This window comes from Solea senegalensis, linkage group LG2, assembly GCF_019176455.1.
Source record: "Solea senegalensis isolate Sse05_10M linkage group LG2, IFAPA_SoseM_1, whole genome shotgun sequence".
Taxonomy (NCBI): Eukaryota; Metazoa; Chordata; class Actinopteri; order Pleuronectiformes; family Soleidae; genus Solea; species Solea senegalensis.
This window is the reverse complement of record NC_058022.1, coordinates 21,703,348-21,729,224: the sequence shown is the minus strand read 5'-3', so window position 1 is coordinate 21,729,224 and position 25,877 is coordinate 21,703,348. Positions and strand designations below refer to the sequence as shown.

The 25,877-nt window shown below is 39.0% G+C and overlaps 2 protein-coding genes across 2 annotated transcripts in view; one reads left to right on the top strand and one right to left on the bottom strand.

The window, feature by feature from the left end:
• LOC122785308 (glycerol kinase-like) overlaps positions 1–18,586 on the top strand; it is a 21,024-nt gene extending 2,438 nt beyond the window's left edge. The window contains exons 2-19 of the mRNA XM_044051048.1: positions 834–907; positions 2,270–2,376; positions 2,946–3,023; positions 3,614–3,693; positions 3,853–3,990; positions 4,072–4,181; positions 5,445–5,511; positions 7,885–7,920; positions 8,603–8,670; positions 9,525–9,567; positions 9,689–9,769; positions 9,888–9,966; positions 10,461–10,557; positions 10,701–10,785; positions 11,665–11,785; positions 15,260–15,403; positions 16,132–16,218; positions 17,536–18,586. Coding sequence (XP_043906983.1) covers positions 834–907; positions 2,270–2,376; positions 2,946–3,023; positions 3,614–3,693; positions 3,853–3,990; positions 4,072–4,181; positions 5,445–5,511; positions 7,885–7,920; positions 8,603–8,670; positions 9,525–9,567; positions 9,689–9,769; positions 9,888–9,966; positions 10,461–10,557; positions 10,701–10,785; positions 11,665–11,785; positions 15,260–15,403; positions 16,132–16,218; positions 17,536–17,549 — 1,509 coding nt within the window. The 3' untranslated portion in view covers positions 17,550–18,586. The remainder of the gene's footprint in view (positions 1–833; positions 908–2,269; positions 2,377–2,945; positions 3,024–3,613; positions 3,694–3,852; positions 3,991–4,071; positions 4,182–5,444; positions 5,512–7,884; positions 7,921–8,602; positions 8,671–9,524; positions 9,568–9,688; positions 9,770–9,887; positions 9,967–10,460; positions 10,558–10,700; positions 10,786–11,664; positions 11,786–15,259; positions 15,404–16,131; positions 16,219–17,535) is intronic.
• Positions 18,288–25,877, bottom strand: ddx18 (DEAD (Asp-Glu-Ala-Asp) box polypeptide 18). The gene is made up of 14 exons (XM_044051025.1): positions 25,729–25,877; positions 25,200–25,370; positions 24,919–25,104; positions 24,266–24,401; positions 23,999–24,099; positions 23,359–23,558; positions 23,127–23,241; positions 22,727–22,866; positions 22,476–22,637; positions 21,777–21,929; positions 21,536–21,649; positions 20,640–20,696; positions 20,330–20,507; positions 18,288–18,903 (listed from the first exon to the last, which is right to left on the bottom strand). The coding sequence occupies exons 1-14, from the start codon at positions 25,832–25,834 to the stop codon at positions 18,758–18,760; spliced, it is 1,965 nt and encodes a 654-aa protein (XP_043906960.1). The 5' UTR covers positions 25,835–25,877; the 3' UTR covers positions 18,288–18,757.

The following is a 25,877-nucleotide window of genomic DNA, read 5'->3' as shown; positions in this document are numbered from 1 at the left end:
ACTCTCTGACCCTGTGTATGTACATTTGTGTAGATTGGTATTGTTAGCGGAGCAGAAATGCTTTGATCGGGAGAGAAACAAACACATGTGTTTCCGTCTGATCCCTCCTGATGCATGGGGACAGGTTTTTAAGATGTGTAGTCAAAGATTGTGGACTTTGACTGTCTGTGCATATTCACCTTGATATTCAATAAAGTAAAGCAAAGATAAGGTTTAAACTTCAACCTAGAAAAGCTTTGGCCTCAGTGGATGAAAACAAAGAGGGATACGCGGATAGATGTAAGCAGCTGCCCCGTTGGATTTGGAAAGGGTTGTGTCTTTTTTGGTTTTTTTGTCCTTGTGTCTGCAACATTATGGACAGGAAGGACCTTTTCTTCTACTGTTGCTTGGAGCTAATTAAACATGTGTTTTGCTTAACGAAGGGCTCAGTGAACAAATATTTTTTACAAAACAAAAAGATTACTCAACATAGCCTCACAGCAACTGCCACAGTCTCTCTCCCCCACAATGACAAATGTACTCCTTATAGTCATCTAGCCCCACCCCTCATTGATAAATGTTGCTGAAAACATCTACACATAAATATTATGTAAAATGACTAATTTATGCAAATCCGTGTGTATGACCCACCTGGGCCTCCCTGCTGAGTCTCTGGGACTGATGGTAAGAGATGATAAAGCTCAGTAGACTCTGTGATTGACAGTTAGTAAAGTCCTATAGTTGCATTGTTGCAGGTGAAGGTGGACGTGCTGCTATATGTGCTGTCTTCTTTCTGCGGGAATCATCTGCCTACGTCTTATCTTTACCTCTGACCTACTTTTGTTTCTCCATAGGTGTTCAATGCAAAAACAACCAAATTGATCAGTCAACATAAAGTAGAAATCAAGCAGAGTTTCCCAAAGGAGGGGTGAGTTCATTCACCTTCATTATTACATGCAACAGTTGTAGACTTTGGGCACTGTTTGTGTAATTAGATAAATGGTTACATACCTCTTATAATTCATATTTACTTCTTTAAGAAAACCTCAATACAAATAGAATCAAACTTTATGTAATAAATAAATCTGGAAGAAAATAAAGGTTTGTATTCATTGTTTTGCTAAATGAAGGTGTTTATACCATGCAGATCCTGTTTAGTGGTTTACTAGAAAAAGTTATTGTTTAACTTTTTTAGATAAATGTCTGACCTCTCTGAATGTTTGTCATATGCAACGTAAAAGAGACTAAGGTCCAGCTTTTGTATTTAAATTGTACTCATAAATGCTGTTTTGATTATGTACAGTCATTTTTACTTTGTGGATCAATTAAATTTGCTGGATAGCACTCAAAAGTGCTATCTTGTGGTAAAACGTACCACAAGCCAAATATTTTGTGCTACATTCTGTTGCCCTTGTCAGAAACACTTATTTCAGTGTAAATAGTATCCATTCATCATTCATGCATCCCAATTATACAGTACTTTGAGCCAGTTTAAATTGATACTAAGGTGAGAAGTAGGGTGCAGCCAAATAAAATCCTAACAATAAAGCCGAAAGGTTCCAGTCAAATCAGGATTTGAACCAGGGACTCTCTTGGTAACAGTGCTGACTACTGAGGTCACATTTATTGTCTTGTTAGAAGAAAATTACATTAAATAATGGGAATTTTCGCTATCATCTCACCCACAATGCAAAAAAGTTCACACATGCCAACACACATTTGAGATCTAAAGACGCTTAGAATATAGCATGTATTCAGGTTTAGTATAAACACTATTGTAAGATAACACTTCTCTAAAAATTAATTATACAAAAAGAAAATCAGTGAGGTTTTCACCCCACCAACCCTGACATGGAATTAAAAGATGGCTGCCACAATAAAAACACCATTAATAGAACTTATGTCATTTTTGTTCAGCAGTAAATCTGTCATACACATAATACTGTTTAATTGTTAATTGCAGACATGTTGCTACACTGTTTGTTTGCGCAAAAAGGCCCACAATGTGGAGCGTTGTCATCGACTGGTATTGCTAACAATGGCAAACCCAAGATACATTTAGCGTCCATGTTTTTCCCCGATATCTCAACTGGAAAGTGGTGAACCACTTAACCTTAGGTAAATCTGAAAAACTTTAATCTTTCACAATCTCTATAAAACTGAAACCTCAAGCCTCTTATGCAACACACACTGTGCCGTATGTAGAGGATTTAGTGAAGTACAAAACAAAGATTCTGTACATTTACACGTCATGTACACATGTTTACATGCCTGTTTGTGTTTGAATCAGCTGGGTGGAGGAAGACCCCAAAGAGATAATGCAGTCTGTCTATGAGTGTATCGAGAGGACCTGTGAGAAACTCCGCCAACTCAACATTAACATTTCCAATATTAAAGGTGATACACTTATGATATGCTCAGTGACCCTGTTCAGACCTGGTATTAACATCCATCTCTACTGATCCAGTCAAATTCAGGTCTGAACACTCCCAATCTGTCCTCGGATCTGATCACAGACACCATTCAGAGGTAGTTTGTAATGTAATGTAGTTTGAAGACAGGTGTCCACATTCCTGAGGCAATCTTCAGGACGCTGAAGATTGACGTCCTCTGACCCGCTACAGTTTTACACTAGAAAAAAAGAAGGTTTCTTTGTTGGTTATGGTTTAAACATATTTCATGTTACTTATAGACCTTTGCTCCTCTCGAATCTTGAGACGCACATCCTCACACCACACGCACAAACACGCTGACGCCAGACACATCTGCACAGTTATACTCATTAAAGTCAAGCCAGATCTGAACATATGTGTTCACAAGAGAAACAGCAAATACTGCATGTCTGAATGTGATTGGATCACTTAGGACAGATGTTAATACCGGATCTGAATGGGGCCAATGACACCAAGGCTTCAGCACCTAACTGCTAGCCAAATGTTATAACATGATTGTCATTGTTTTCTCAGCTGTGGGAGTGACCAATCAGAGAGAGACCACTCTGGTGTGGGACAAAGAGACTGGAGAGCCACTCTACAGTGCCATTGGTGGGTGTATCATTAATCTGAATGAACATTTATCAATTTGCTATCATAAAAATTTTGGATTTTGAATTGTTGGGCTCCCCTGAATCAAATTGTGAATGTTGATACCTTGCAGTAAGGTCACCTTTCAAGACAGGCCATGACCTACAGAGGTATAATCCTTGGAATTTGCCTCTAGCCAGTTAGAACTGAAGCCAAAGCAGAAGCAGAGCAGGTCTAATTGACCCTAGCTACATACAAGTCATTATAATTTTTGTACTATCCATGATCACCAAAAGGATTGCCCTATTTCTTTTGCTTTATATCACCATAAACTGAACTTGTGGTTGTCAGGTGGACAAAATCAGTTACATTGTTTAATTTTATTTTGATTAAATGTGGGTTAAAAAATAAATAATAAAGGCCAAGTGCTACTATTTCATTCATTTACTGAGTCCTTTCTAACTCCATTGGCTCTCTTTCTTGTACCATCACACACACCCAGAAACAAACTATATCATTGAACACATAAGACTTAAGGCCTTTGTACACTAGGTTTGTTTTTTTTAGCAATTCTCACTGTATGTGTCCCCGTCTCTTTTGTGTGTGTGTAGTTTGGTTGGACCTGCGCACACAGTCAACAGTGGAGAGTCTCATCAACAAAGCTCCAAGCCAAAACAAGAACCACCTCAAGGTCTGACATGATGAATGATCCTTTATCTACTTTGATTCATGCTTCAGTTTATTCATACTAAATATGAACATGAAATGTAATATGTTATTAAGCTATGTCATTTTGATTTCTGAGGTCACTCAAATGTACTGTACGTCCATGGTGTCCTTGTCTGTCCAGCACAAAACGGGCCTTCCCATCAGCACCTACTTCAGTGCAGTGAAGCTGCGTTGGCTTCTTGACAATGTGGACAAAGTGCGCCAGGCAGTAGCGAGTGAGCGGGCCATGTTTGGCACCGTAGACTCATGGCTCATCTGGGTGAGATTCAATTAAAAAACATGCATCACTTTTATAAACAGTGTGTGAAAAATACTTAAGTCTGCTGTTGTTATTCCTCAGTGTCTGACAGGGGGCAGCAATGGAGGCGTCCACTGTACTGATGTGACTAACGCTAGCCGCACCATGCTCTTCAACATTAACACCATGGAGTGGGATCCTGAACTGTGCAGGTAAACACAATAACTGAAATGATACATCATAAAAACCACAGTGTAGTAGCAATGCATACTTTACTCATGCCGTTTCACACACTTTGCTTTACAGTGATAAATCTTTCACCAGTAATGGTTACTAAAGTTAATACATTACCACACAAACTGACATGATTCATTATTATATAATTATATATAAAGATCATATATAATAATTGGGGGGAATAATTGACTGCGTTAAGCTTTAACTAGTTTTAGCTAAGCTTAACTATTTAACTAAGCTTTAACTGTATTGAGATTTTGGGGAAGATTTGTATTTGACTATATTCTTGTTGACCTTACTTCAAGGTCCCTCAGTGCGCTGGTGTTTAGGTTAGGCTCGACCTATTTGTCCATTTTTGTGCCATTCAAATGCCAACAAGTGAACTGAGAGTGTAGTGAGGGAGATGAGTAGGGATCAGGGGTGTGGTCTGGTATTGAAATCTGACGTGAAATCTCAGTGAGACGAGCCTCTGTGTTTGACCAGAGAGGCATTAGATTTACCAATTTTTGTCACAACATGTATGATTTAAATATTTTACATTAAGCAAGACAAATAAGATTTGCACCAGGATCCACAACTACTAGATACACTAGTTTTCACCTAAAACACTTGGTACAAAAGGTATCTAATCAACAGTTTTTTTAATCCTGAAGCAGGCCAAATTTTGTATGCACTAAATTGGACAAATCACTTGAGGTTTCTTTTTTAAAGGTGACATAGAATGCTTGTATCACACATATATGTTAGTTATGGAGGTCTACTTACATATATGAACTTGTTTTCATGGTTAAAAACCTCCTAATTGCTGCAAACGAGCCGATCAAAATATCTCCTCACTGACGCTCTCGTCAGCCGCGCTGTTTCAGACCAAAACCACACCTCCAGAACGTGGACTGTGTTGTGATTGGCCAGCCAACGAGAGCTTTCCCACTGTCCTGTGATTGGCCAGGTACCTGGAAGTGATGTAATAGATAGGCCAGCTCTCAGATACACAGCTCCCCCTCTGGCACGGTGGATGCTCTGCATCACACACAAATGCAGCGTTAATTGGAGCTTCCGGTCTATGTGGGCTTTAAAGTCGGTGTATATATTTACTTACCTTTTACCGTTTGAACATCGTGTGAATTGCAGTGTTTGCTATTGATGTTTGACCTTAACGATTTGTACCCAGAGTTGGTTTCAGTGAGAAATACTTAGTTTGAAAGGAAACTGATGACTGTTTGCTTTATTGCAACTAGGTACTTTGACGTCCCCATGAAAATCCTACCCGAAGTCAGAAGTTCCTCTGAGATATACGGCTGGATGGTAAGTTCAGAGTATCGGAAAAATGATTTGTTCACATGTTACAAACAGCAGGATAGTGTCTGGGTCAGAGGTGTTCACAACAGCAGGATAATGTCTGAGATATCCAGCTGAAGAGTAACACGTGGCTTAGCTGACTAACCTGCGGCTAGTCATTAGCATGTAGCACACCAGTCCGAATCTTCCTCCCATTCATGAACTTTGAAATGTTCAGTTCTTTAAGCTGACATAGCATAAAATGTGACATGTTTTTTGTCATTGTCAATGTGTACCAGCTTTTTCTATTATTTAAGGATTTGAGCCCAGGCTAGCTTGAGTTCAACTCTGGTTCGACTGAAGGTGTTCATGCATTAGGAGTTCGACTCCCAATCACACACACAATAAAATAAAGTGAGATGAAATATAAAATAATGAGCACTTTCCCATCTTGTAAAAAGTAAGATTTGCTGAAAATATTCATGGCTAACGGCTATGTTAAATGATGGACAATGAATGTGCATCTTCGTGTTGTGCTCGAAATGGGGCAGGAATTGTATCACTGCCAAAAATGAAGCAAACTAACAAGTATTTTTTTAAAGTGGGAATAGAGTATTAGACTCTATCCAGAAATGTGATGAGGTATAGCTGGCAAGAGAGAAACTTGTAAATGTTTGTAAACTTGTAAAGGAATTTTTGCAGATATTTGCCATGTCACATGTGCAGTTTCTGCAAAATGTCTTGATTTGTCACTGTTTGTGTTTGACCTGGACCTGCCCTTTATCTCTTTTCCAGCTCATTTGTGAGCTGTAAACCTAAGTTCAGACGAGCTGTAGTCACAATAAAATGTTCAAACAAATTACCTCATTTAAGTATTTTTATCACTGTGCTGTAATAACTATATAACTTGATAAGATGTAGCTTGCCGTGTAATTATTGTGAATGGGAGATGATTCAGTGATGATGACAGACAGTGAAAATATAATTGCTTTATTTCCTTGGTGTGGCATATGACCCACATCCTCCTGCAGTAAGTAAGTATGTCTCAGGGTTTTTTAAATAATGATGTGTTTTTTTAAAAGAGATCAAAAATTTATCAGGCAGCATGTGTTTTGTTTTCCAAATAATGTTTGATTTTCCACAGTTAAAGGCATCATTATGTCACATAATGGCACAATGAGGACAGAGAGGAATATATATAGAGGTGATTGATAACCTTTCACACATCTCTGAAGTAATAAAAAACCCATTGCGTGAGATTGTACATTGATACATACTTTTGTTGACCCACATGTGGATTTATTGTGTTAACTTGGAAACTGGTACTGGAAATATAATATGTTAATCACGCTGACATAAAAAGGCAGTATACTTAATATTATTGACTATAATAAAAAATAAACAAGTCATAAATATTTTGTTAGCAACTTTACTGAGGCTGATGAAATTAGACTCCAGTACAGTGCAGTGCAAACACACAGTGGACAGCTTGCTTTTAAAATGTGAAGTTAAGCTCATTTATACTCCATTTTAATCTGTTTTATGCCTGTTTGTCCAAAACGTTATCTCTATACCTCTTTTGCGTTGTATGGACATTGCGCAATACTTCCTCCAGAGAGCAGTGCAGAGTTGCTGGCATCAACAAATGTTGCAACCATTGAAGAGGTTATTTTATATTATTTTATATTGCTTGATCAGAAATAGAAAGAAACGCAAGCGTTTTAATCGGCCTTAGCATTCTGATAAAACCAAAACGTGAAAAAAGCTCATGTAAAATGTTGCGCCTCTTGCGCCTCCCAGTGGAAAGGAGCTGGAACAAGTTGTGAGCAGGGTGGAATCATGCTGCTTTCTATCTTTAGTCAGAACTCAGAACTTCTGAGGTTCTCAGAAACCAGAAACTCGGAGCAACTGCACATACCCCAAGTTCAGGGTTCCAAGATGGCTGCCACCACACAAACACTGCTACTTTTCTGTTGTATCTTCTGTTGTATTTTTCACACTAAAACAGTTGTACACACAGTACTGTTTAATTTTTGCACACATGTTGCTACCCTGTTTGTATGTGCAAAATCATGTAGGGCGTTATCGACTGATATTGCTAACAATGGCTAGCCCGAGATGTTTGTGTTTCCGATCGTTCAACTGGAATGCGTTCACTCCCACTTCCAACCTCAGAGTTCCGATGTAAATGAAACGCAGCATCAGTCTGACATATTTACTGATTCCCTACAGTTTATGATGTTGAGGCCTGCTGCTACCCGGCTGTGATCGACTCTGTGTTTTAAATGTAAACACACTGTGCACTGACTCTAGTTTTGTATGGTGAAGACCCAAGTTATTGGTTATCCCTGACCTCACTGAACCAAACGCTGTGCACACCTGTTTGTGTCTTTTAAACAGAAATCCAGCTCTCTCGCAGGAGTTCCAATCTCTGGGGTAAGTGCTTATACATGTTATGTAACACTGTGTGACATCTGCCTTTTTTGTGGTCATGGTTGTTATCCAAGTAGATACATGTGATTTTCCACTGCACAGACTAAAATCAATCAAATTAGAGTGAGCATAATTCTGAATTTGTTTATTTGAACTATAACTCTTGACATTAATCAATATTTAACACTAAATTACTTTCTGCGCTCTCAAATAGAGCCAGCAGATCACAATGCTCAATGTCTTAACATGATACAATAAGAAACAATATGCTTTGTGCACTTGCACCTTACACAGTAACAATATTTTAGGACATTTAGTTTCAGTGTGTAACATTTAGGAGGGTTTATTGCCATAAGTATGTTTGTATAATTGCTTTAAAATAAAAAAGATAAAAGATTTGTTTTTTTTGTCCTAGAATAAAAACAGAATTGAACAGACAAACCCGCCAGAATGTGCATTTCACATGAAAAAGTTTATAACACAAAAGATTTGCATCCTTTCGGCAGACCTCTGTAGTTCCCCGACATATGTTCTTATACAGTTATACACTTTGAGAGCGAGCACTCTGTCATCGTATGTCCTCATGAGGGTAATATCAGTACAAATGTGTGTTTAAGTGTACTCCACACACACACACACACACACACACACTCCACCCCTTTCACATTGATCTTGTGCTTTGCAGTGTCTTGGTGACCAGTCAGCAGCTCTCGTTGGTCAGATGTGCTTCAAAGAAGGCCAGGCCAAAAATACGTAAGCTGTCAGTCATTTTCCCCCACCTACCTGCCTGCTGCAGGAAGCCTACACTGTAGTGCTAGCAGGTTTTTTGCTTCGGAGTGGATTAAAGTGGGACTTTGGTGTTAGCATAGCATTTGATGCATGAATAATGTCTGCTGATTAGTGGCATGATCATCACTTTTTCAGATTTTGGACCCATTCAGACGTTGTTTTAACATCTGTCCTCACTTGTTCACACCTGGCATTAAAATGTGCCCTGGGTGCACATACTGTGTGACCAGATCTTGCACACTGACGTCATGTCTTTTCTCAAGGGCAGGTCTTTACAGTCTGAAGATTTTCGAAAAACTGTAGGACAATTTTGAATTTTGGGATGGAGGCAAAGTCATGGCAACTGTATATGGCCCCACTGACAATGGCAAATCATTTGACTTCACTGGTTATCATTCTCAACAGATATTTTGTAAATCTTGACTATACAGATGTGTCTGATATCATCATGTTTACGTGTGACAGGGAGCCACTGCTGTAACATGAAATAAGATTTAAACCATTGGAAACAAAATCATGGGATGATCAGCATTAATATTGTGGTGGTGGCGGCTATAAGTTAACTAATAAATGAACTCTGATTAGTGTAAAAATCCTGCTGATGAAACGGTCCTCATACCACGTGTGTCCTCATACCACCTCCAAATATGTTTTATGCAATCAAACTGAGGACAGATTCAGGATGGACTGGGAGTTTTCAGACCTGTACTTCACAATCTGCATATGATGAGATCACTCATGATGGATGTTAATGCTAGTGGTATGTTTTTTTTCATCAGTGATCTTCAGTCTAACTTTTCTTTCTCTCCGTGTTAAAGGTATGGCACTGGTTGCTTTTTGCTCAGAAATACTGGGACCAAGGTGAGATTTTGTGCACTGGAAAATAATGCATTGAACTAATATGTTTAATTACTGCATTTTAATGTCTGCTGTTGAGTTTCACCCTCACTTGAAATATAACGTTATTTTCTCTTTGTGTTAGCCTGTCATGTCAGAGCATGGCCTGCTGACCACAGTTGCATACAAGTTGGGAAAAACTCAGCCCACCTGCTACGCACTGGAGGTGTGTGAGAGTTATTATGAGTAATTATGTGCCCATTTTACAGTTTGGTCCACTGTGGTCTGTGATTGCTCTCTGTCCAATTCTCTGGGTCCCATGTCTCTCTCTTTTGTCGTCCCAGGGTTCAGTCGCCATCGCGGGTGCAGTGGTTCGGTGGCTGAAGGACAACATGGGCATCGTGCAATCCTCCGCTGAGATAGGTACTTATGCAGCGCTCCATTTACATAATAACTTGGAAGTAGGAGTTGGGAGTGATATTACCTCCGAGTTCACCATGTTCCAAAGAGAAGTCGGAAAAAGCTAATTGTATCCATGGCCGGGTTAGCCATTGTTGGCAATACCTGTTGATAACAACCTCTAAACGGTATTTGGCGCATACAAATAGAATAGCAACATGTCCACGGATAAAAAATAACCATACTATGTGTGTGACTGATTTACTGTGAAACAAATACAACAGAAATGATAATAATGGTAAATATACTAGTGTTTGTATGGTGGCAGCCATCCCATTCCTATTGAACACCCCCTCCTGAACTCAGAAACTCCGAGTTCCGACTTACAAATGGAATGCAACATTACACAACCTAGACTAACAGTAAACCCCCTGTGGAGTGTGTTTCTTTAACAGCTAACTGTAGCATCTGAATTCCTTTTTAACACTTACTTTTGATAACTTGTCTTCTCATTTCAGAGAAAATGGCTGCAGCAGTAGGGACGTCTTATGGCTGTTATTTTGTACCGGCTTTCTCTGGGCTGTACGCCCCCTACTGGGAGCCTAGTGCCAGAGGGTGAGCCCACTGTCTTTTTGTTGTATAGATTCTTCATTTCATCAGTGAAGTGAAAGCATACAAATACTTATTAGCAGACAACAGTGATATTTATGTGGTAGTTTGTAAAATGATATTGATGTATTTTCTGTCTGTGTTTGCAGCATCATTTGTGGACTCACTCAGTTCACTAACAGGAACCACTTGGCGTTTGCTGCGCTGGAGGCTGTCTGTTTTCAGACCAGAGAGGTGAGCAGCTCCTTTTCACCCTGCTTAATAAACAATATGACCTTCACTAATGTGAACAGGTCCATGTACCTGTTCACATTAGGGCTGAATATGTAATCGTAACAACTTCCTGTCTTGCTTTTTTTGATGGATCAATATGATTTATTTTGTGATGGGTGATCATCCAAGTATGTTCCCATTACATTTTGATTCATTTTGGTTGATTTTCTAGAAATCCCTTTCTCTTATGATGGGCTAAACTGAAAACAAATATCATATCTCTGCCAAAACTCATATTGACTATAATGGTAATGGTTATAGTTATCAGCGGGCAAAGTTCTGTCCAGATCCAGAAAGTCTTCTGGATCCAGTGGATGTAAAATATAAAACATTAGTATATTTATAGAGTATTTTTGTTTTCAAAGTGAAATTGCATTTTGAAACAATGAAATTAGCAAATTCCAAAAGGTTGCAATTTAACTGTTTTCTTTATGACTATTTTATCTGAAAAAATATCATCATGCATGTTGGAAACAGATGATATCTTATAGTTCTCATTCTTGCATTGAATATAGGGTATCTAATGTTTTGATGATGATGTGCAGTAATGTTAAAAATGTCTTTCACAGGGAACATTAAACTGAACCTGAAAGGGAATACAAAAAATTCAAAGCAATCTTGAAATATCCCAAGTTTATATAAACAATCTTGAATACAAAAAAAAAAATTACAAACATTTTTGTAAGAGAACAGTAAATGTAAATGTTGTTATACCCATGTCACCAGATGATGGACTACATATAGACCAGTTTTGTACCCTGCTGGGTTTTTTGTGTGTGTGTGTGAATGGAAATGTGTGATTAAGTTTGTGTTTACATAACTTGTACATTGTGTGTTCAGATCCTTGATGCCATGAACCAGGACAGCGGTGTCCCTCTGACGCAGCTGCAGGTGGATGGAGGCATGACTTCCAACAGATTACTGATGCAGCTGCAGGCCGACATCCTCTGCATCCCAGTCGGTAAGTGACCATCACACACTGAAGCCATTGATAGTCATAAACACGTTTTTCAATATACCGTATGTGTCAAAACGCAAGCATGGTAGACAGATAAAAGGGGGAAGAAGCAAGTGATGTGTTTTATACAGGGATACAAGTAAAGCAAAAATAGTCAATAAATGCAACTTCATTAGAACCAGAGGAGAAAAGCAGAATCCTTTTGAAAGGTCTAAAAAAATGTCCAGAGCAGTGGAGATTGTGGAAAAGAGGTGAAGAAACGTGTTCAAGCTGGTTGTAATGGGTGGAGAAAAGTGTCAGGGGTAATGTGTGATAAAAGAGTATCAGCCAGAATGAAAGGAAAGACATACAAGACAGTGGTGAGACCAGCGATGCTGTATGGTCTAGAGACAGTGGCACTGAGGAAAAGACAGGAAGCAGAGCTGGAGGTAGCAGAGATGAAGATGTTGAGGTTCTCTTTGGGAGTGACGAAGATGGATAGGATCAGGAATGAGTCAATCAGAGGAACAGCACATGTTAAATCTTTTGGAGGTAAGATCAGAGAGGCCAGAATGAGATGGTTTGGTCATGTACAGTATATTCGTAGAAGGATGCTGGGGTTGGAACTGCCAGGCAGGAGGTCTAGAGGAAGACCAAAGAGAAGGTCTATGGATGTAGTGAAAGAGGACATGAAGTTAGTTGGTGTGAGAGAGGCGGATACAGAGAACAGGGTGAGATGGAGGAGGTTGATTCGTTGTGGCGACCCCTGAAGGGAGCAGACGAAAGGAAAAGAAGAAGAAGAAGATGAGCAACATAAAATTAGGGCTTAATGATACAGAGGTCATGATAATATACATGATACTACACAGTTGTTTTGTATGTTGATCATGTTTAACACTATTTAACATGTTTAACATTTGCTAATATAATGGCAAGGGGTGTCATGACCTGATTTGTATCGTATCTACTTCCTGTAGGAACAATTTATGGGATTTTAATTAATATAATGTTCAGTTAAGTTTTTAGAAGATATTCTTGTAAAATAAATATATATTTTGATTTTTCTTTTTCTTTTAGTAGTTATTCTTAGAAAATAAAATGCACATTTCTGTTATCTTTCATTTTAGTCATTATTCTTATCAGACAAATACACATCTCTATCTTTTTAGTTTTAGTAGTTAGGCCGCATGCAGCTCGGGAGCCACGGGTTGGTATTTTATGTACTACTGGAGGAAATGGAGATGGCGCTGGTGTGTGATGGACAAGACAAATCATTTCCCTTAAATGTTACTAACCTGGAATATGATTTAAATTGACACCCTCTTAAAATAATGGCCTCAGGATTGTTTTCAGGTTTTTCAGGAAACACACAAAAAACAAATATTGAATATATGATATTTTTACTAATTCCACTCAAAAAGGTTATGACAATAGATGACTATTGACATATGAATAACAATGTTTGTCAATTATGTAACATAATTATTGTAACATTTATATTGTAACATTGACAATTATGGTAGAAGAGAGGACTGGGCCCCCTGGAGCAGAGTGGAGCTCCAAGGAGGAAAGGGGAACACATTCATTGCCTTATGGTCACTTGTATCAATCTACATCAAGAACAGACACTGCACATCAGGCATACTGTAATAACAGTCAAATTATGTTATGATCATTAATATTATGTTGAAGTGTGATTTTTCATTAATGAAAAACCACAAGGATCATTTTTGATTTATTTTGTTATACACATCGACCGAAACAGGATGTTGTGATGACTCATGCAAAAACTGTGGCCAACACACGTCTGGTTATTCCCGCTTAGAGTCTGTCCAAGATCAGTTTGCAACACCAATTAAATGGTTCCAATAAGATGTGAGTACACGGTGGAACAGTACCCATTAAATGCTGGAAAGTCTCTTTGCGCAAAAGCGAAACTTACATACAGCGCTGATTATGAACTCCCCGCGACATTCACTTCACATCAGTGACATTCTCTCTCTTCTCGCCCCCTTTGAACAGTTTCACACCACAAAGTTAAAAACAATGAAAAGTGTGCTCTTATGAGTCTGTCAACACGTTTTACTAAGATCTACTCGGATCTCCTGCACTTCATTGCGACTTTAGTCGATCCACGTCATAAAGATCATTACTTGGATGTAGGGATAAAACAGCACGTAGAGAAATGATCCAGGCTGGAGAAGTGCACAGCACAGGAGCGGTGTGCAGAATGGCTTGTCTGTCTGCACCGTCCTTGTCTGATATGTTCAATGAGATTCTCCTAAATATTTTCATACATTCTTAACTGATTTATTCTTTGAAGCATGAATATTAATCTATATATCTATATAAATATATATAAATATATATATATGTATATATAATTGCAATGCTAAGCTATAAAAACAACATTTGATAAAAAAAAAAAAAAAACAATGGCACGGAATTGGCATAATAATTTCTTTCTGGGTTTCGCATGTTCAACTGAGGATGTAGTAGCAATTTTACCAGAGGTGGCCGGCATCATGAGGAGATGATTTAGGCCTTTATTTTAAGAAGGTGACAAAATATACTTAATCTGTGATACTTATCTCCACACAGATTAATGATTTGAACAACAGAATTTGTACAAAAATAAAACAAAAATAACAATAACATCATATAGTATGAAAGTCAACTATTCAACCAATGCATTCAATTCTATAATTATTAATTATTCACAGCAGATAATTTTGGACATGAAGTATGAGAACAAACACAGGTTTGACCAGGTCAGATAAACCTGGTTAAGCCACTTAACTCCTCTTTAATCCAAAATATATAAAATAATCAATCATTATTATGTCTCATTTTGTGTTGTTATTATTTTAGATTTCATTTAATTTTTATTCTTTTTTTGCATTTGTGTATGGTTTACAAATTATCCAGGCTTGTGGTTTTAATAAAGATTTACAAAAAAGCTCTTCTGAGATAGCCTCACATGTGAAGGATACACAACTGTATCCTTAATAAACGGCATGTGTCAGTTGGGACAGCCCACTGAACAGTGCTGTGATGCATTTTCATGACATCTGGACGACAAATGCACACTTGGATTTTGTATTTATTTTATAGAGACTACATACCTGGAATTTCCCACCCCAGTTCCACCAGAATGAGATGAAACACAACACCACAGCTACAGCTTTTGTACAGCTAACTCCTGAAGTCTTATGACGACCATCACAGCATTTGTCGACTCAGTAATATGAGACTCAAAACACACATATTCGGCCCTTTTTTGCATAGCAAAAAAATGTACAGTGGCCCACTGCAACGACCCAAAACACATGCAGGAGAAACGAGCTGCATATTCACAAACGCTGCAGATTCAAAACACAAACAAAAACAAATGCAACATGAGAAACACTCTGCACAAGTTCCGCTCCAAGTCTTGTCTTTCTACATTGTTTCTGATTTTATTTGTGTGTGTGTGTGTGTGTGTCTGTGCCACACCAGTACAACCCACCATGTCAGAGACCACAGCTCTGGGTGCAGCCATGGCAGCAGGGGCAGCAGAGGGTGTGGACGTGTGGAGCCTGAGCCCCAGTCACCTGCCACATGTCACGTCAGAGAAATATGAACCTCAGATTAACCTTAAAGGTAAGAAAAGAAGACCAAGTCAAATGTTTCGTTGTGTTTTTCCCTGGCATTGTCAAGCATCTTAAAGGTTTGAAAATGACTTTGCTGTATTTTGAAAACTCCAGTATTGCATTTAAGTCAGGACAAGGTTAAGAAATCAACAGTTTCTAATGAGCCAATGTGGTAACCCCTAAAGGAAGAAGCCATAGGGGTTCAAGAAATAGAAGAACGGGAGCATTTTTGCCTGTGGAAACATGTTAACACAAGTCATTGCCAACTGAGCAAGAATATAAATGATCAACACTTGTAGGGTTACAATGTCAGGAGATGGCTAGCTGACCAAGTTGAGCTTTGCAAATTTTAACCATATCTTCAAGGGCAATTTGCCCTGAGCCATCGCTTATTCTACTAAGTCACACCATTAGTTGTGACTTGACCATCACCTGCAGAGAAAAAGCTTAGTTAAACACGACTAAACTACAACCGTCTAATAACAGAAATCCCTCCTTTGACTTGATACCGTTGTTACAATGTCAAGATACATTTTTTTTCTGGACAGAAATCTTATTTGTTTTTTTCATTATGTGGTCTGAAAATGAAAATATAGATCTAGTATAGATCTACACCAACAGAAAGCACACAGTTTAGTTTTATTTTTCGCTATCTAGTGGCCAATTATTTCAAAACTGGGTGTGTTTTAAAATGTTGTGAAAGAAGAGTTGCTCTGCTTCTGTCTTCACGACAAACAGAGAGCGAGTTCCGCTTTGCTCGGTGGAAGAAGGCTGTCCAAAAAGCAATGAACTGGGAGACGACAGAGCCTCACTGCAATTCCAACGGTATGCAACACTTTTTATCTAAGCCTGAAATAATTTATAGTTTCTACTGGGGATATTCGGTTCCAGCGAATGACCAATTTACCTTTCGGTGAAATCAAAGCATTTGTTCTCTCTCTTTCTATTTCCATTTGTGCTGATTCAGGCTAAAATCAAGATTAGATACAGTTCTGGTCACAAGTCGTCATATTTAGGAACTCGGTGTGATCAGACCTCTGGATGGATGTTAAAGGAATAGTTCAGAGTTTTTGAACATGAACTAAAGAGGGAATGGGTCAGCTGATCATAGTTGTGAGAGTGGGTGGTTGTTTGTCTATGTATGTGTCCCTGTGATGTACCCCACCTATCGCACTATGTCAGCTGAGATTGGCACAGCTCCCCTCGCGACCCTCATGTGAAGCGGTAGAAGATTGGATGGATGGATGAACTAAAGAATATCACAGCCCATTTTAAAATCTGGGAACCATCACAAAGGCCCTCAGTCGAACCGGGTTCTGAACCTGTGACCTTCTTGCTGTGAGGCAACATTTTTTGCCAGCCACTGTTACACCACAGGCCACTATGATGAGTCCATCAAGCCTTAGTGTTCATGTTGTCATGATGTGCATGATGTTTCTGTTTTTGTCACTCTTTCACACCCTCTTCCTGCTGACACAGCGAGGGACTGTTGCTCTGTCACCAGCTTAAACTAACCCAACTGTTCTGTCTCCCGTGGAGATGATTTAAACACCACTAGAGGTCACTGTAGCTAACGTTCAACCACACCTGCATGTTGCATGTGTCACATTTAGAGAGTCTATGCTCAGCATGAGAGGATAATGAACATGTTTACTGTCTATAGCAGTAGCAAACAACTGTAAAAAAGTGCTCTCTCTAAGATACAGTGAAATCAGTTGAACAACAAGAATCGTAAATAAGATCATTTCACAAGGTGCTGTAATGATGGCAAAGATACAGGCTCCCCTTTGTGGCACTTCAGAATAAATCACTAAGACTGTATGTTGGTGAGGTAGCCAGCACTTACAATATTAACAATTTCTCCCATTAATGGAAATTCACCATCAACTTATTTTAAGTCTTCCTTAGTGCGAAGTGTAGTACAGTGGCTGCATTGCACATAGTGGCAGAGCCTTAACCTGGAGAATCTGAAAGATTGGCTGACGAGTGGATGCTGAGTGACAGAGCAACAGGCTGCAGTTTTTCATGTGTGGTTTATAAGCTGTGTTCTCTGCAAGAACTGCTTTTCCACTAGACTTGACATTCAACCAGAACAAAATCCATGTGTGAATCTAATAATCGTCTGTTTTCTTCACCACACAGATACGCAGCAGTAGAGAATATGGGTGTTCTCAGTGAATACAGGAGTGGTCAGCAGCGAGACGATGAAGACCACGTTGTAGAAGTAGGATCTTGAGATTGTGAAATGAATGAAAAGTGACCAGTGGAGCTTTGTTCAGCTAAGGAAATGCTAATTGCTAATTTAAATTATTTAAAACGGTTGTTAAACTGTCTTGTAGAAAATGTGAGTTTGCCCTCTACAGGAAATGAAATGGAAAATCAGACATTTAAAGCCTGAAGTGTCAGATCAGGTGATTATCGTTCAGGAATGAATATGAATTGAAATATTTCTGAACAAATTAAATTGAAAGGTTCTGTCTCCACAAACAAGATGCAGCTTCTAGCAATTGTAAAATCAACAAGAACTTGTATACCACTATGTTTGCTAATCACTGAATCAATGCAGAAATGTTGTGACGCAGTTTTGAAATCATTATCTCCAACATCGAGAGTCCATTTCTAGAAACTACATGGTGCTGGGCTTATGTCCTTTTTATTTAAAATGACAACAGATTTGTAACATTTTGTACTAAAAGAATGAAAATATTTTCTTGTATGTAATTTTGTACTTTCACATTATTTTAAATGGGGATTAAATTTCTGCTGTGAATGGAGAGTATATGATGATAATAATATATAAAAGGGACATTTGTTTAAAGCATGTATAATTCTTTACACATGAAATTGCTGAAGTTACTCTGATGCAGAATGACACAGGGATTTAGTCATTTAAGTAAAATGTGTCCAGATTTTTAATTGTTATAAAGGGAACAGAAGCTTTTGACACGTGTACATACAGTTCACTGGATTATGTTTGCATTTCTGTACATTGCTTTTCCGTCATCTGTTGTATAAAAACCCAAAAAAGACTTGAGCTACAGGAATGTAAAGATTCTGTAACAAATACATCAGCACGTCACATGGTTTATATCAAGTTCATTTCATTGTAATTAGCATTTATAGTCTGAACAAGTAAATGAAGGAAATATCATACTGTGTATTGTAAGTCAATAAAGAGATTTAATGTCTGTCAGATGAATCTGTAAATGAAGTCTTGACATTTACAAATGACTCCTACACAACAGAGAGGTGAGTTTGGATTAGAAATTAAAATGGAGTTGTGGTCTTGACACTCCATGGTTCTCTGCTCTGTGAGGACAGCAGAGGAATCAGTTCAGGGAGAGAGTTGTCTTCTTGAAGGGTTTCAGCGGGAGAACTGCCTCTTGTCACCCTTTCCTTTGTTGACGTGCTTGAAGATTCTTGATTTGTGCACGTTCTTAGACTTCTGGTACCCAAACCCTCCTCCTCCGCCTCGCTTCTGCGGCTTTGTACCTTTGCTGCTGTGGACATCTGAGGAGCAGCTGGGTTAAGGAAAAAAAACCCGTCTCCCACCACATGATGACAATATGCAACATCCATTCATTCACTGAATTAAATCAAATAAATGTAATCTTAAATGTCCCAAGAAGGTTTTCTACACTTATGACTTCACTCTATTCATGTTGCAAACCACTAGAGAATGACAGGGATCACCACCACCAACAGCTAAGTCTGCGACCGACAGGCTTCTTTATATGGACCTGATGTTTTATTTTATTTGTATTTTCTAATTATTTGGAGTTTGACAAAAGAACACAGTGGAATGTAAATGGTTGCATTTATGTTTGTTAAAACAATAAATTACTTTATAAAATCACTTTTTTGATCCGCCACAATAATATAATTATGAATATAAATGAAAATACCTCAAGTTGAGGGCTTTTCTCAGCAATTTTTAGGTGTGATTAAAAATTAATTAGATGAATTAATTACAGATCATAATTAATTCATCTCATGACAGCACTAGTCACAGTCCCATCTCTCTTGCACTGACATTCACTAGTCCCTAGTCATGCTAAACTACTTTTAATGACACGTAACTAAAGCCAGCCTGAAAACATGCTAGATATCCTGACCTCAGCGAGTTCAGACATGGGAGTGAATGAAAAATTTGAAGTGTTGAAGATAAACAGTGAAATAAGGGGCAGGGAAAAACAAAACCTATATTTCAAAAGACACTATTTTTACTTGAATGAACAACACAGATTAGTGATTGTTCCACACGCAGTCAGCTGCATTGCACATCCACAGCTCGTTCCTGTCTGTGACTGTGTGGTCAGTGTTTCTTTCACCCTCTCTGTGTCCACAGTCAGACCAACTCTCCGCCTGCATTGCATACAGCTAGTTAGGGTTATGACAGTTATCGCTAGATTTGTCACCAGTCACTTTTGGGGGTCTGTAAAGGCAGTAAACACAGCGACAAAGTCATATTTGGTGAAGCACTGCAGTGTCACTTACAGGCTTGGCATATGTACTGCAGTGTTTTGAGTCATTTTTGGGGGGTGCTTCTTGAACATACATTTTAAATCTATGCAACTCACTCAATCCACTCTCTACTGTCCCCAATTTTAAACGAGTGGGAGGTGGTTTGTATGTTATAGATGGGCGGGGCACTGGGTGACGTGAGAGCAGGGTATAACGGCTATTGGCAAATCACGAATGCAATAGCAGGTGTTTGGCCAGAGAGAGAGAGAGAGAGAGAGAGAGAGAGACACACACACACACACACACACACACACACAATATGCATCATTCAAATACTTACAAATAAATCACATTTGGACCTGGATCCCTAAACAACATTACTCCATATCCACATACATTGGTTTCCACCTGAAAAAAGTTACGTTCTGCTTTCATGAAAACAGGATGTACGTCAAATGACTGCAAAGGATACTCAGATCAACGTATGGGGGAACCTTGAAGCCAAATGACAGTGCCACCATTGGGAGGTTGAGGGTGTTGACGCTGTAGATCTGTTTGAGCGAGTGCGAGTCATACGCCCTCACATACGACTTGTAAGCCTCTTGAGCAGACTTGTGCAGGTAGTAGTTCTTCTCGATCAGCTTCTCCAGCTGAGGAACAACACAGTTTTAGATTAGATTCAGGTCAACAGTCTGATACATGATTAAATAACTTGAGTATTACAGCTGTTGAGACATGTTTATACATTTATTACACATTTCTGAGTGATGCAGAGTCATTACCTGAGACTGGATGTCAGAAATCTTACTCCAGGAAAATTCAAACTCGCTCAATGGAACCTTAAAAAACAACAACAACCAAACCTTAAATGACACGAACGATATACAGCCTATGTTGTCAATAGTTGTCAAAATAGTCTACAGTGCCATCATTTAAACAGTACCAAACCAGGAACTCATTTTGGAATGACTGTTTATATGAACACTGATCTGAATGATAATCAGCATATACCATCCCCCTCGTTCAGAATGAAATTTGTTTCTGAATGGGCTGTATTGGATCATAGTTTTTAGGCGTGTTGTCATTGCACTTGTCTAAATTGAAAATAATGAATAATGAATCCTAAAGATGGACAATGTGGCACCACTTCTCCCAGCTGTGGAAGAGGAAACCACAGGACACAAGTGTTATCTGCATCAATTTCACATGTGATTGGTTAAAAAATAAATAATAAATAATAAATAAAAATAACTGAACCAGTACCATGGCTTCATTTAACTTCATCCACTCAAGATTATAACAGAAATCCATGTACGGTCAGATAACAGATAACAGTTCAGTAACAAATTCTTTCAGTCATTACAGTAAACAGTTAAGTGCTATAATCGCAGGGGAACTAAATATTTTGTACTGTTATACGGTTTTATCATCATTGTTAAAAAAAAAAACATGGGAAGATTTCAAATCTTAACCCATAAAGCACATTTAGCACAGAAGCTGTATAATTTAGAAAACTTAAAGTCAGTTGAAAAATAGACAAAAGCATTAAACATTGTATAAAAGTTCTTTTTTTCTCATGACTGAGAACTGACAGGTCTGTCTTTATATACACATTCATCTATTGCTGTAACACAGGCTCATTGATATGCATTTGAAAAGTAGCAGATGTAATTTTTACCTTGGCCTGTTTGAGAAAGCGCAGGAAGCCGAGCTCCTCTGGTCGCAGGATGAGCAGTGCGTGGCCTCTTGCATTGATGCCTCGGGCTGTTCTGCCCACTCTGTGGATGTATTCCTGTGGATGCAAAGTCACAACTTAACTCACACTCCCCAGAATTCTCCTTTTAAGTTTAAGTTAAAAATAAACACCTAATATCCAGAAACACCAAGAGCTCTAGATATCATGTTGTCGGTCTCCATACCTTGGGGTCATCTGGAGGGTCGTACTGGACGATCCAGTCTACTTCGGGGATGTCTAGTCCTCGAGCTGCTACATCTGTGCACAGCAGGATGCCTGAATCAGCGTTGCAGAATTGGAAGAACGTGGTGGTACGTTTGGTCTGCTTCTGTTTGCCCTGGAACACAGAACATCAAGCAAAAGTCAAACAGCAGCTGATTCTATGGCAGCTGAATAGTCGAGACATTTCTTTCACAGTAGGTCATACAGACCGACAACTTTTAGCTGTTATTAGGGCAGTAAAGTGCCGGTCGACTGGTCGATTTATGGGTCAACGTTCTGGTTTTGGCATATTTCAATGTTTTAGTCTAATAACCATTGATTTGTTTTATAACTGCAGGCGCACTTGTCCGCAACAACAGCAGCTATCTATTTGTGTCTCAGCCACGAAGCTGAGCTCCTATGTTCAGTGTCGCTCTGTGCGAGGACATGCACAGAGACAAATAATCCAAATATTTGATAACAGTTGATATTGCGCTGATATCAACATAGCATATAGTATATAATATATTTTTGGAAATCATGCGCCATGATATTGTGCAGATGCACGTGATGCAAACGCTATTCAGAGCCATCAGCCGATTTGGAGAATCGTGACACTCCTACCAATTATTGAATACGACACAAAATACACATGTGAAGGACAATGGAAGGGAAGACTTACATGGATGGCCATGACCGGCAGGTCAATGTAGTTGAGGAGCTCATAGTGGAATTTCACAGACATACAGGAGGAGAAGAAGACCATCAGCTTCTTCTTACGGTTCTTCTTTAGGAAAGTGAAGAGCAGCAGGAATCTCTTCTCTGATGGGCACACCACATAACCCTGCAACACACACAAGTGAGTTTTCTTCTCGAGGGCACACGTGACTTTAGAGGTCAATGCTGATATTTGTGCTCTGCAGGGTAAAGTACCTGCTCCAGACCATCGACAGTCGCATTGTCTTTGTTGTCGTCCACCCCGACGTAGAGAGGCTCTTTCTTCAGTGATATACGAGCCAAGTCCTCAACCTTACGGGTCTGAGTGGCTGAGAACAGCATGGTCTGCCTCTTCTCTGAAGAAAAAAGGCACAAACATTTGTCACATGTTTTTCATGTCCATGATGATGTATCATAAAGCATTAATTTTCACAATTATAACAGGTAAATGATATTGGCAGTCTGTGATCTGTAGAAGAATCCTGACTGGTGTTTGGACACATCAGTGTTTAACAAAAAACAAGTATATCTCTTACTTGACTGAAATGCTTAAACCTGGAGTACACCCGAAATAAAACTACACAATAATCCAGTCCCAACAACAACGGATACCTACTAGGCAGCAGTTTAATGATCTGCTTCAGTTCCTCCTCGAAGCCCACCTCTAAGATACGGTCTGCCTCGTCGATGATTAAACACTGTAGGTTCTTGTACATGAACCCAGAAGTATTCTGTAGAAAAAGATGATCATAACGACAAATTATGAATAATGAGCTATTAGATATACCACTTCTGTCTCTGCTGAAGCCAGGGTCCTGGCAATGTCCTTCAGGATCAGCTCGGCTCACCTGCAGATGGTCCAGCAGACGGCCAGGTGTGGCCACCAGGATGTTGACACCATTGACCAGTCTTTGGACCTCAGCGGAGCGGTTGCTGCCCCCCATGATCAGACCATATGTGTGCACATGGTGTGTCATCAGCTCCTTCAGTACACCATAGGTCTGCATCGCCAACTCACGTGTGGGTGAAAGGATCACTACACCAGTTCCTGATAAAAGGAGAAGGAAATTTGGTCAGACATCTGCTGTTGCATTCATGAGCAACATAAATTGCTTAGACAACATGGAGCTGGCCATGTCTAAATTCATTGACAATTACTGAATAATTCAAAGAAAGTGACTTTGTTGGTGGCTGATTGGGATAACACATTTTTATGTCAGAACAGCTCAACAACTAACATGGAGCATCACCTAAAAAAGTCAAGGCTAACTTTTGGATACTCCAGAAACTGTGCACTTTACTTTTGAAGTTAAAATAATTAAATACACTGCCATTACTGGCAGTGAGAATAATAAAGGTACCACTTGTAGCACATTTGACTACAGATTTACAAAGGTCAAACTAAATCCTATAGTTTGGCAAATTGAAAAAAGGCACAGAGACAGACCTAAAACTATCAAACATGAAGAAAAAAATTATGATTATTACCATTCCTGGGCATGAACTTGAGTTTGTAGATGAGCTCTATAGATGGAATGAGGAAGGCCAAGGTTTTACCACTGCCAGTTTTAGCTGCAGCAAGTACATCCCTAGCAAAAACAAGAAGAAAGCACAATCAGTTACTTCATTTTTCTGACTACTACAAAATTGTGTGATTAAAATAATACTGATGCAAAAACAATTTAAAATGGGTATCAAATTTTAGTCCAATATTAGTTTAAAAATGATCTGCATTTCTGTTCTTCTCAGACTTACCTTCCTTCCAGAAGGGGGCGAATACTTTTGTGCTGGATCTCAGTCATGTGTTCGAAGCCCATTTCCGTCACTGCTTTCAGAGTGCTCTCACTCACCAATCCATCGAGAGAGGCAAATGACTTGTCTTCAAATGCCCCTGAACATAGTATTAAATGAAATGTTTATCTAAAAACAGGCTCAAATAAAGAAAGACAACATGTGAGGAACAATAATTTAAGCATATTTTAAAAGATAAGGGAAGATAACGGGATAGGGGGATCAACATGTCCTTGTAGTTATTGTTGACAGAGGAATTATAGGTGACTCCTCTTGATGACAACTACATGAGTCTCTGTATGCCATAGTTGACACCACTTTCATGACGGAAACAATGAAAGGGCAACACATGAAGGCGACATAACTTAATTGATTCCGTTCTCAGTTTCCAGAGTGTGTGCACAGGGTAGACCTCAAAACTGAATCTGATGGATCGGATCAGAAGACCCAGGCTTCATAAATATATATGTATGCCAATGCTTATCAGAGTTAAACTTAAATTATTATAGTGTTTGCTAAAACACAAACTCAAGATGACTCCATGCAATTTTATAACAGCTGGCAAGATAGTGCAGAATTAACACATAAAAGGTGAGCGATATTCAACAGTTTTATACCTGTTAGACCAGATGGTAACTCAGGTTGATCTTCCTCTTCACCATCTCCCTCTTGACCATCGTCATCCTCATCTGTCTCTACATCTGCAGCTTCCTCTGATTCGGCAACCTGCTCTTCATTGTCAGACATTTCTTCTGCTTCGACACTTTCATCTTCTTCTGACTCTGCTTTGGTTTTCTTCTCAGCTATGACAACAATTTAAAAGTTTGTGTGAGTAACCCACTATAAGCTATAACCTAATTGCTTCATTTCAAAAAAGCAGTCTTATTTAAGCACATACCTGGTGATTCACCAACATCAGTGAGCTTCCGTTTCTTTTTCTTCTTCTTTATAGAACTGTTCCCTATGGTGTCATCTTCCACTGGTGCCTTGTCCTGTTTCTTTTCGGACAACTTACAAGAAGTTGCTGCTTCCGCCGCAGAACATTCATCTTCCAGTCCGTTTGAATTTACTGTTAAATACATAACACCACATCAGGCTGATAGTAAAAGACTAAAGGCTGATCATATTAATGAGAGCCGTCATCCAACGTGTCTTACCCATGAGGGGAGTCTCGGTAATGTCTATGTTACAACACTACATATTTACAATATCAGAAATGTGACCAATCACGATGACATGGTATAATTGGCTTCCCTTTCATACTATCGATGTTTAACATTCTAGATTTAAGAATATTCACGCTAAACCAGTGTGACAACCCGAAGAGCTAACACAGCTAGCTTAGCGGGCGATCTTCGTCACCTCTTCCAACACATAGTTTAGCAGCAACTGCAATAATTTCGTGTATTTCTATTTACAGTCCTCACCAGTTTCATCGTCGTCTGTCTGTTTCTTGAACAGTTTCCGTTCTTTATTCTTTTCATTCCTCTTCTGAATTTTTTTGCGCAGGAGCTTCATCTGTAGGTCCGCCATGTTTACGGTCCTCAGCACACACGTGTGTGTGTGGAGTTCAGGA